Raw genomic sequence first — 12,369 nt, forward strand, 5'->3', positions numbered from 1 at the left:
TGATGGCTTGTGAGTTCTCTAATTTTGAAGATGCAAGTGAAGAGCCTGGATAAAATTATTTCTTGAAAACTTACAGTGGAAAAATTCCAAGCTGATATTTTAAAAAATATTTTTAGTATGTGTCATAATAAGCTGTGAAAAATAGACACGAATTTTGTATTGAAGTGTTCATAAACATACTTCAAATTAGCCAAACAACAATTTTTTTTGCATATTCTCATCAGAAAAATGCAGACTTCCTCCTGTTCAAGGTTGTCTTGTATTTGGCCACGTTGGACATACACGTTGGATGATAGTCAAAGGGGGTTTACTTTTGATGGATGAGATCATTTTCACAAACTAGTCATTTGTGTATATTTTGAGATGTAAAACATATATTTTAAACATTGTTTAATAAATGTTGAAAGCCAAGAAGATAAAACAGTGCTTACACCAATCTGTGTCAACATCTTTGTGCTTCTTACTTTCTTTACAGTCTTGAGAATTTAAGTTCCGATTCAAAAACACTCTTTAAAAAAAGAATTATTATAATGATACTTGCAGAAGAAGAAAACCTGATATGTGTCGTGCTTCCGTAGGTACCTTGGGCAGCTTATTTCATCCTTATCAGTTATTTCATCCTTATCAGGCTGATTCCTCATCTGAAAATGGCGTAGACAGGAGCCCCTTCACCCTCTCACAGGACCGTGGAGCATAGCAAGACAAGATGCCCGTATGAAATCACTCTCTTCCTACCCAGATGTTAGTGACCAGTGCTTTAGTGCCAGTAGACTCCAAAGCGAGGAGTGCTAAGGTGAGAGCACAAGACCGTCCACGGGAGTGTAATAGAGCTTCTGCCTGTGTTAATTTTTATTTCATTCCCTCCTGCTAAGATGTATATTTTTCTGCATGCTTTATAATATACATAACACTGTGGTATGTTAATACATACAATTATACAGAAATAGTTCATATGCTGGGGATACATGTGGCAAGTGTGAGACCCTCAAAGGTCCCTACCACAGCTTTGTGTGTAAAAGAAAAGAGTCTGTGAGGACCAACACAGAATATCTGCTGTGCGATTAATTTGTACTTTGCCTGTTCCCAGGCTGCTTGGCTGTAGAAATAAAATATTTTCCTCCAGGAAAACATAGTTCATAAACTTCTTCACATCTTTTAGTAGCCCTGGCCAATCCAGAGAAAATGTCCTTTTGGTCTTCAAAGATAATAAAAGGAATCTAGATCCTTGTAGTATTTGGCCTGAGTCCAGGACTCCAATCCAAGAGCAGTGAATTTCCCATTTCCTTCTCGTCTCTTTGGCACCAGGTGTCAGTCTACCGCCACTGGTGATGCTTAATGAGTGATAGTAGGGGTGAAGAAGAGAACCCTAGCACTTCCTCTTTGGGATGAGAGCAGTATGTATTCAACCAGTCAAATAACATTTTCATCTTATTGGGTTTGTTGGACAGATTCAAATATGAATGGCACGTGCCCCCGTGTGTTTAACCCCTGCATGCAGCGTTGTAATACTGAGCACAGGTTGTTCAGGTGATGGATTGAAGGTGTACTGCCTTTTTGGTCACTGCTGGATAAATAGGATTGTTATTCTCAGAAGACTAAAGCGTAGTCCTTTTGGTTTTCTTCTAAAATCATTTCAGTAAAAACGCTGCCACCCAGTGTTTTGATTAGGAGAAGCACAACAGACCGCACACTAAAAAAAAGTTTTCCAGAATAAATAGCAAATAACTCTTTTTTTGGTTATATATAAAGAAAACCTGACGGACTATAGAAATTTCCTGTCTTCAGTGTAGAATAATGCAGCCCATGTGTTGCTGCATAGTGCAGAGAAGCTGTACACAGCTGTTGGAATGATCCTTTTGATTTTTAAATATAAATTCTAAAATAATCCTGCTAACAGTCCAGCCTTATTCAGCTGTTCTGATCTGGCTCATTTGCACAGAGTCCAGGCTGAGGGACTATTGTAGGTGCAACCCCACAGGCTTGCTGTGAGACTTACAGTCCAAACCTTGAACAGGGCCAGTCAGGTCATAACCACTCAATAAGCATCAGCTATTGTATTTAGTTTTCTTCCTCACTTGGATCTGTGACTACTCTGATTATTAAGTTTTCTATAAGAGAACAGATAAATTATTGTGGGTCTTATTATGCCCTTTTCCCCACTGAAATTATTATTTGTCTAATATGAACTTGATAAACAAGGTTTATTAGGAAACAAACATTCAACTACAGCAGAATGGATTCTTTTTTCAGGAGTGCCAAGGAGAAAGAAATCATGTGGAAGGGGAGGGGAAAGTTCACAGAAATGAAAAGCATTGGACCTACAACATTGGGTCTTCAAGCCTGGGTAGCACTTTGCAAAGTCAAGAAGAGGTGAGAGGACATTCTAAGCAGCAAGCGTAGCCCAGGAAACAAAGACATCAGAGACCCTGGCAGGGTTGGTGGGGGGGGGGGGAAGACTGGCAGAGCTGCACCAGATGATGTTAGCCACAAACTGTTAATAGGTTGGAAAGGCATCCATGGAACTGAAATCTGCTGAACAAGTAATAGCGAGGTACTGAAGGTGTTTCCAGTAGGGAAGAGACGTGCTAAGACTTGTGCTTTATTCACATTAGTGTGGTCGAAGGGGAAGGTAGTAAAAATGAGGGAGACAGGGAGACCAGATGGACCTCATCTCGGGGAGAGCGGATGAGGGCTGGCACTAAGGTGGTAGGGATGAAGAGAGGGTGCCAGGGCTGAGAGATGTTTCTGGATCTACATGGTTTAGTGACCAACTGAGTGGGACACACTAGTGATGACCCTACAGTGTCTAGTCTGGGAGGCTGGGGAGGTGGTGAAAACATTGAATCAGGAAATACATGAGAAAAAGAAGAGGTTTGGGAAGGTAGAGGGGGAGTTCAAGTTCAAATACATTAAGTTTGAAGAACCTCCAAGTGGATGACCTTCACAAGGACATCCAAGTGAAGACACCCAGAGCTACCTCATTCTGGATGTCAGAGAGGAAGGAAGCAGGATCTAGAGTTGTAAAGATATGTAGATGTATACATCATTGCTGCTGTTGATCACCACCAGATATCTCTGGCATGGATGGAAGACTGCCAAGCATTCCTCCTTAAAGAAAAAAAAAAAAAGAACAGAAAGTGGAGACTATGAAGAAAATGGGGGGGAAAAAAAAACACTGTGAGACAGAAAAATAGTACCAGGAGAGAATGCTTGGGTTTCAAGCATCAAGGGCTTAACCATCCCAAATTCTACAGGAGCATCAACTAGAAACAAGGACTGAAAAGAGGCCACTGGATCTGGCAATTGGGATGGGACCCATGACGTTATTATGAGTGTTTTCAATGGAGTGGTGAGGATAGAAGGGAAAATGAATGGAAAGTGAAGGCATTTGTTCATTTATTCCACAAATATTTATCAAGCACCTATTATATATCAGGCACTGTCCAGGCCTCAAGGAGAGGGCAGTAAACAAAACACAGACTCCTGTACTCATGGAGCATACACGCCAGTATTGTTCACAGACTACTCTTCAAAGAACATTCCCTAAGGGTCTGGGAAGACAAGAGACTAGACAGTTTTTTGAGCAGAAAGGTGAAGTCAAGGGAAGTGTTTCTTACGGGCTGGTAAGGCTTGAACTTGTGGCTGAATCACGATAGATGGAGAGGAGAGGTTGGAGAAGACGGAAGGGAGGAGGTAAGAGAGACAGAGACAGTCACACAAAATCCCCTGCAGTTGCGGAGTGGGTGTTTAACCTTGGAAGGGTGAGGGGTCATTTTTTTCCTCCAAGACAGGAAATGATTTGACAGTTCACATCTGATGGCCTCCATTTTCCCTGTAAATGAAGAGACAAGCTGAGAGCAGACTGAAGGAGATGTTAGACAGCAATTTGAAGAACTGAATCAGGAAGTAGGAAAAGAGCCAAAGGACACAAAGTCAACCTTAACTTCCAAGCATCCAGTTAAGCAATAAGAATATGTAGCGGTTGAAAGAATGCTCAACATCATTAATCATTAGAGAAATGCAAATCAAAACTACAATGAGATATCATCTCACACCAGTCAGAATGGCCATCATCAAAAAATCTAGAAACAATAAATGCTGGAGAGGGTGTGGAGAAAAGGGAACACTCTTGCACTGCTGGTGGGAATGTGAATTGGTACAGCCGCTATGGAGAACGGTATGGAGGTTCCTTAAAAAACTACAAATAGAACTACCATATGACCCAGCCATCCCACTACTGGGCATATACCCTGAGAAAACCATAATTCAAAAAGAGTCATGTACCAAAATATTCATTGCAGCTCTATTTACAATAGCCCAGAGATGGAAACAACCTAAGTGTCCATCAATAGATGAATGGATAAAGAAGATGTGGCACATATATACAATGGAGTATGACTCAGCCATAAAAAGAAATGAAATTGAGTTATTTGTAGTGAGGTGGATGGACCTAGAGTTTGTCATACAGAGTGAAGTAAGTCAGAAAGAGAAAGACAAATACCGTATGCTAACACATATATATGGAATTTAAGAAAAAAAATGTCATGAAGAACCTAGGGGTAGAACAGGAATAAAGACACAGACCTGCTTGAGAATGGACTTTAGGACATGGGGAGGGGGAAGGGTAAGCTGGGGCAAAGTGAGAGAGTGGCATGGACATATATACACTACCAAACGTAAGGTAGATAGATAGTGGGAAGCAGCTGCATAGCACAGGGAGATCAGCTTGGTGCTTTGTGACCACCTAGAGGGGTGGGATAGGGAGGGTGGGAGGGAGGGAGACTCAAGAGGGAAGGGATATGGGAACAGATGTATATGTATAACTGATTCACTTTGTTATAAAGCAGAAACTAACACACCATTGTATAGCAATTATACTCCAATAAAGATGTAAAGGGCCTCCCTGGTGGCGCAGTGGTTGAGAGTCCGCCTGCCGATGCAGGGGATACGGGTTCGTGCCCCGGTCTGGGAGGATCCCATATGCTGCGGAGCGGCTGGGCCCGTGAGCCATGGCCGCTGAGCCTGCGCATCCGGAGCCTGTGCTCTGCAACGGGAGAGGCCACAGCAGTGAGAGGCCCGCATACCGCAAAAAAAATAAAATAAAAAAAATAAATAAATAAAAAGATGTAAAAAAAAAAAAAAAAAGAATATGCAGCAGTGTGTTCGCTTAACCGACACCTACACATTCATGCTCAATAGAGGCTGCTGCGCGGAGCCTTCCTCAGGCAGCAAAGGCATCTTCTCCTCTGTCCCCAGCCCCCAGCTCTTGTGACTATAGCAGATATTTATGTGGGGATCAAATTCCAAGAGATCAAATACTTTCTTTTACTTCTCAAAGAAAAGCAATAGTTGTTAGGGAGCGTTTATTGGCCAAGTACTCGATTTAATTTACTTTGGCAGGTCTAATCACAGGGGAAAGCAGGCAGCCTACCCCTACCCACTTTTCCTCCCCAATCCTACCCCACCCTACCCGACTTGATCCTGCAGAAATAACAATGACTGCCCTGCTGCACTCTCCAAATCCTCAGCCACTTTTTTTTCATGAGTGTGGCTGTTACCAATTGACCTTCAAATCCAGCGTTAGAAAAGCACAGAGAATAGCAGTAAGATGGACTTTCTCCAGGTAACTGCCTCCCATTCCTTTGGTCTCGTCACCTGACCGAGTTAAAAAAGGCCTCTTTGCCCTCTTCCTGAGGACGTTTGTCCCGCCTTCTCAGTGACCCTGTGCTCAATGCAATGATTCTCAGCTCCAGACCCGCCTGAGAGGACAGTGTCCTCTGCCCATTAACATGTGTACTTATTAACGCCAAGATCTTTTGGTTGAACACAGCTGTCTTAGCCCTGGGTGTATACTGACACAGATTTCCAGTACCACTGCGGGAAGGTTCTGCTTACCTATTTAGATGATTCTTCCTCAAGTGCCTTTACCAAGTGGACTGATCACCCATTAGAAGGCAGCACTGAGAAGCCTGGGCTCTTGATGACAAGGGGACCCATCTCAGCCCCGGCAGCTCACCTCTGGTCTAGGACTTCTTCTACATGTAAGAAAAATAAATTTCTATCTTGGTTAGGCCACTTGGGTGTTCTGTTCTTTGCAGCCTGGGCATTTCCTTATTTTCTTACAATAACCAAAGCATTTAAATGTGTACTATTTATTTTTTAAGCATTTCTAGGCATGTTGTTGAGGGTGGTTTTTCAGGGCTATGAATACTTCCCCTCCCTCCTGGGAGCCTGACTGGGATAATTCTGAAGTGTGAGGTGTCCTATACCATTTCTCAAAGCTTCTCCAGGATTGAGCTTCAGTGGCTCACTGTGAAGCTGGTTTAAGAATGCACCCCCTTTGTGGCCACATTCTAGAATGCACCCCCTATTGGCCACCTCTTGCTGATGGGACTTCCCCATTCCCACCTCCACGCACCCCTCCCCCCGACCCTGGCTGGCTCCCTATCAAAGACCTAAGGGCCCCTACCCTTATCTCAGGGTATGTCTGCTTCTTTTAGGTAATGCCCACCTAATACCACATGCTTCTAGGAACTAGACATGCTTCTAGGTGCTTCTAGAGGAAGCCTCTAAAATAGCCTATTAATGCCTTAGTGCCCACAATTTCTTTCAGCAAACAGTACTGTCCTGGAAAAATGTGTATGCTCTACCATTAACAAGGGGGAGAAAAAGGCCAGTATAGAAAGTTGTACTGTGTAAAAATACGTAGGAATATCTCAAAGAAAATATTTCAAAAGTTTAACAGTTCCCTTAAGGTGGGATTACTGGTGATTTTCCCCTACCTCTTTATACTTTCCCAAGTTTCTATGATGAACATGTATCACTTTGATAAACAGAAAGAAAAATTCCCCAATTAAAAAAAAGTACAGGGCTTCCCTGGTGGCGCAGTGGTTGAGAGTCCACCTGCCGATGCAGGGGACACGGGTTCGTGCCCCGGTCCGGGAGGAGCCCACATGCCATGGGGCCGCTGAGCCTGCGCGTCTGGAGCCTGTGCTCCGCAACGGGAGAGGCCACGACAGTGAGAGGCCCGCGTACTGCAAAAAAAAAAATTACAGCAATGTTTTATTAAATTGGGAGAGAAAAATGGCAAGGGAACGAGAGGCTTCTTCCTGGACCTCACATCAAAGTGAGGAATGCTTCCTCTCACTGTGCTTGCCTTGTAAATCTCTTTTTTTCCTGCACTTTTTGTTCTGACCTCGACCTGTCTTACTTAGCATCTGAACTGGTCCCAAAAAGCTCAGCTTATCAGGTTTTATTATATAAATATGCTTTCTTTTGTATCTCCAAACATCTTAAGTACTGTCGACTTTTTTTTCTTCTAACTCTAGAAACGTCACCTGGGTTAGCTCTGCTGGGAAGCCCTTCTGCATGGTGAAAAGGACATAGGCCTGACACAGCTGAACTTGACTCTGCCTTGCTCTCTCACCTGCTGTGACCTTGAACAAGGTACTTGAATACTCTGAGTCTCAGTTTCTCCTTGTTAATTTGCACTCTTAGATTAGAAGTGATAGAAGCCCAGCTCAAGTTGATATGATGCAAAGTCATAGCCTCTTGGAAGCACGCATGGAAGGTTTGACTACCTAAGCTTCAGAAATACAGGGCTCTTTACTACTGGATCCAAGAATGCAAACAGCAGGGTTTTCTTTGCTACTTCTCCCTGCATGTCATTTTTATCCTCTAGGTGTTTTACAGGTTTTATGTCTTCTGTCTTCAGTCACCAGGAAAGAATTAAAATCCTGGAAGAGACTTATTGGTCAATTGTGAATAAGAGGGCGGCTCCTCAGCCAGGTGGGCAGCATCAGTAAAGAACCACATAGAGGGACTTCCCTGGTGGCGCAGTGGTTAAGAATCCGCCTGCCAAGGCAGGGGACACCGGTTCAAGCCCTGGTCCGGGAAGATCCCACATGCCACCGAGCAACTAAGCCTGTGCACCACAACTACTGAGCCTGCGCTCTAGAGCCTGTGAGCCACAACTACTGAGTCCATGTGCCACAACTACTGAAGCCCGTGCACCTGGAGCCTGTGCTCCACAACAAGAGAAGCCACAGCAATGAGAAGCCTGCGCACCACAACGAAGAGTAGCCCCCACTTGCCGCAACTACAGAAAGCCCGCGCGCAGCAACAAAGACCCAATGCAGCCAAAAATTAAATAAATTAAAGAAAAGAACCACATAGAGAATGCCTTGGCAGTACAGTGGTTAGGGCTCTGCGCTCCCAGTGCAGGGCCACAGGTTCAATCCCTCGCTGGGGAACTAAGATCCTGCATGCCATGCAGTGCAGCCAAAACAAACAAACAAATAAACCCATATAAAACCTCATGGTATACGATGCAGGGTTAGTTCCTAGAAGCACATGGTCTTGGGGGCAACCCCACGGGTGTCTACTACAAGTCCCTTCCTTATTGCATTTTGGTAAGAGTTTTTGAGATAATGTATGTGAAGTTCATTAACTCTTCTAACTGGCATCTCTCCAATGCCTACTACATGATAAGTACTTTCTAAGCAATGGAGGGAGAATCAGCAGAGAACCAAACAGACAAGCAGCCTTGTTTTAATGGAGCTTATAGTTCAGAAGAAACACTTGACTCACAGTAACCACTCAATACATACTGGCCATTAAGGTGGCCCATTAGCACGTGAGGGTGGGGAGCAGAGAGAGTTCTTTAGAGTGAAACCCTGCATACACACACCCACCCTCAACGGGACCTGATGTCTGCTGACTTCCAGTGGAAGATGGAAGATTAGATAACCAGTCCCACTGGGGTCACTGCTGCCCCCACCTCTCAGGTTCACTCAGGAAGAACTAGGAAGTCCCCAGATGCAGCTGTTGGCTAGAATTCAGTGTCTGGGACAGTCCCCAGCTGTGGCCAATGCCATACGGCCGAGCTGCATGGGTGACCCTAAATGCAAACATGCCGCTGCCAGGCTCCCCCAGCACTCCCGCTGCCATCCCTTCCCTTGTCATTCACACATTCCCAGTTGCTCCAGCCAACTTACAATGCCAAGTGTCTGTGACGCACTGGACTTCTGTAAGGTGCAAGAAACCAAGAGGGTTAAGCTTTCGGAGGTGGGCACAGTTGCAGCATTTTTAGTCAGAACATCACAGGTAAGGCATAGCTCTTCCTGACTCCGTAGATACGGGTCTTAAACGTAGAGGCCCTGACACTGGTCCCTGCTGTCCCTGCTCAGGCTGAGTCTCGAGTCTTGTGTGCTCTGTGTGGGTTGGGACGAGAAGGCAGAAATGACATGTCACTGTTTTCCCTTGGATTCCTCAAAGCAGCTGCTCTTCTACCAGAGGTGGGCGGGACGTGTGGGGAAAATGGTAACACCAACCCGGATTTATGGGAAGTATCATCAGGAAGCCACTTTAGTCCCTGAGCGTCAGATTCCACAGGAGACAGTTGAGAGGGAGGACCAGACCCCGGGGCTTCACACCATGTACCACAGAACCTTCAGGTGAAGTGAAAACACTTCTGGAGCCACCACCTGAGGGACAGGTGGAGACCCCTGATGTACACCTGGACTCCACCACAGCAACTCTGTTTTTGAGTGCTGCTTGTTCTGTGGGTCCAGGGAAGACCTTAGTTTGAATAAAAATTGTCTTATCCTATATATACATATTATATGTATATTTCATACACACACGCACATAGATGATTGCTACAATGTTTCATCAGTGACACTCTATGTATGATTTCTTTTCTGCATCTGATGGGTAAGTCAATCAGAAGATGGTTTGTACAAATTCGAAGTTTTAACGGCTGTTAAATCATAAAAGGAAGGGTATTGGCACTGTGCACATCGTGTTCATTAGGGCGCTGCCAGCCGGCCATGCACATCTTATTGCACATACGAACAATGGACGAAGACCTTGAAGATGTCTTAGCCACACAAGGACTGCATTTCGAAGAAAAAAAAAGCCATTTTACAAAATACTGAAGCCATTCATATTATACAGCCAACCGCAAGAAAATACTGAAAATTAATATCAAAAGAAATATTTTAATTTTGAAAAAAAATCTCTCAAAACAAGGATTACAGAGCTTCATGTTGCCATATATACATGTTAAAAAAAATATATTTCAGGACCCTGCATTCTCAATGCCCATCAAGGTGCAGTCATCTAAATTTCTATTTCTATAATCAACCTTTGACTGTCGCTTACACTGAATACACTCTTTGTTCAAAGTGTTTTCTTTTTTATTACATCATTATGCTATTGCAAAAAACAGGTATTTGTGCAGTACAGGAAAATATTAAAATATATTTTAAACTCGGTTAAAGTGCACAGTACATCTGATAGGAAGTAACGGCTAGCTGCCAATCCAAATGACTCTTTTCAGTAACCCCTCCCTCCTTGCTAGACAGGAGGGCAGCCTTGGCGTTGGCTGATGTAAGTCTGTGTTCAATTTCAATGCATACTGTCCTCCTGGTGTCTTTTCTTTTGTGTTCGCCTTTATATTTGGCTTATAACTTGTGGCTGCTGCTCTAAAAACATACAATGGCTTTTCACAGATGTGACGATGCCGTCAGCATTCGCAAGATTTTGAAAGACGAATTACTGGGCTGTCTGTAACTGCAGGGCGAGTGCACATGCATGTAACTGCCTAAAATAGGTTGTGTGTCTGTGAAGTCTTATGTGACTCTCTCAGACCAACACGGACCCCTTTCCTTAGCTGGGTTCTCTCTAGTCATTGCTTTCTCTGAACTTGCCCCCTCCTGGGCCACTCAGCCTCACAAACGCTACTTCCTTCAACCTTCTCCTGAGCCCGCCTTGATCTTGCATGCAACTACTACACCAATTTACTGACTCACTTCCACGGTTTCATACCAGAGGCTGTGAATCTTGCCGTGTTTGACGGACTACTTTGAAAGCCACCAACTAAGCTGCAATAAAATAAGCACGTCTACATCTCAGAATAGTTTCCTCTTTTAAAACGGGCAGCTGCAGAAAGCGCTGGTCTCCTGATCCAGGTCCTATATGCCTTCAATTAATTCTCGATCACTCTCCGCCGAAGCTACCCTTAAAAAACTTCTTGGTTCAACGATAACCTTTTTCTCATCTCCACTTTCCTATACCACTTCCTTATTATCTACCTTTGGTGCTACACTTTTAATTGCCCAAGTTACAGTGCAAAATTACACTACAAGACACATGACGCCAACACTTGTTACTTCTTCGTGTTAAAACGTGAATGTTTTGTGCATAGCAAAATAAGTATGAACCCAAAAAAATAATTGTTCACATTTTATCTTCAAGTTTAATATGTCTTTTTTTTTCCATCACAGCTATTTACAAACAACTTTGGGGTGCTCTCTTGATTTCTGTCAGTTCATTATATCAGGGGACAACAGGGCTGCTGGAATGTAGGAAGCTGGATGGAATGCAGAAATATAAATAAGACCAATGTTCCAGAAACCAAAGTATAAATAATGCCTCCCCAGAAAATAGTTCTTGTCACAAAAGCACCTGCTTTTTGCTTAAATTTTTTTTTTTTTGAGTAATATACACCAGAAAACATGACTGTGGAGACCTAGAACTACTTGCACACCAAAGAGGAGAGAAAATAACTCAATATTTATAATATTAAAATAAAGTGTTTAACCACAAAAAAGCAGTAATAAAATAGTTTCCTAATTTACAATTTGCATCCAAAGGATGAATAACAACTCACTAATAAATAATATTTATATAAATATTTTGTATGTCGAAAATAGTTTTTTTAAAAGGCAATGGTCTCAAGAAACTTCTTGAAAAATTTGGTGGCAAAAAACCTGACTGCAAGTTCCCCTCCCCACCCCCCCAAAATACACATCGCGTTTGGTTTGGTTTTAATAAAACAAATGCATCTTGCTGCAAAACGGCTGTGCTTGGTGTTTTGGTAATGGCAGTGGGTGAGCATGGAAGGGATGAAGGAGGTTGTAGAAGGCATTGATGAGCTGCTTGGTCCTTCACAACCAGCTCCCTCACGGGGTTTTAGGCAAATACCTGTCAGGTCTTAATGTCTGAGTCAGTTATGAAAGGTAGAAAATCTTCTTTTGTGTCCTCCCGTCAATTCAACTAGAGTCGGGGAACTGACAAGCAGTGAGTGGGAGGTTGGAGGGGGCAGGTGCTGAGAGGAGAGTTTAGGATCTCTGACCGGAAAAGCGTCTGAGCCACGACCCAAAGGAGAGGAGCTGGTCTCATGTGAATAGAGCCTTTGTTACAGTTACATCTAGCAATGCTTGAACGGTGATGCCCACTTTGACCAGGCCTTTCTCTTCAAGGATGTGATGGGGCAGACACAGTTTTTCCTAAAAGGAAGAAGAACAAAGCATTGATTTTTAGATGACTGGAATCTAATTAGAAAATCTCGAGATACCACTGACA

General features: G+C 43.5%; 1 protein-coding gene across 1 annotated transcript in view; it reads right to left on the reverse strand.

The window, feature by feature from the left end:
• Window positions 1–11,799: 11,799 nt before the first annotated feature.
• The window catches only part of LRCH1 (leucine rich repeats and calponin homology domain containing 1), a 192,034-nt gene continuing 191,464 nt past the window's right edge, over window positions 11,800–12,369 (reverse strand). Inside the window, exon 19 of the mRNA XM_060079853.1 lies at window positions 11,800–12,293. Coding sequence (XP_059935836.1) covers window positions 12,183–12,293 — 111 coding nt within the window. The 3' untranslated portion in view covers window positions 11,800–12,182. The remainder of the gene's footprint in view (window positions 12,294–12,369) is intronic.

Source organism: Mesoplodon densirostris, chromosome 17, assembly GCF_025265405.1.
Source record: "Mesoplodon densirostris isolate mMesDen1 chromosome 17, mMesDen1 primary haplotype, whole genome shotgun sequence".
In the NCBI taxonomy this organism is placed as follows: Eukaryota; Metazoa; Chordata; class Mammalia; order Artiodactyla; family Ziphiidae; genus Mesoplodon; species Mesoplodon densirostris.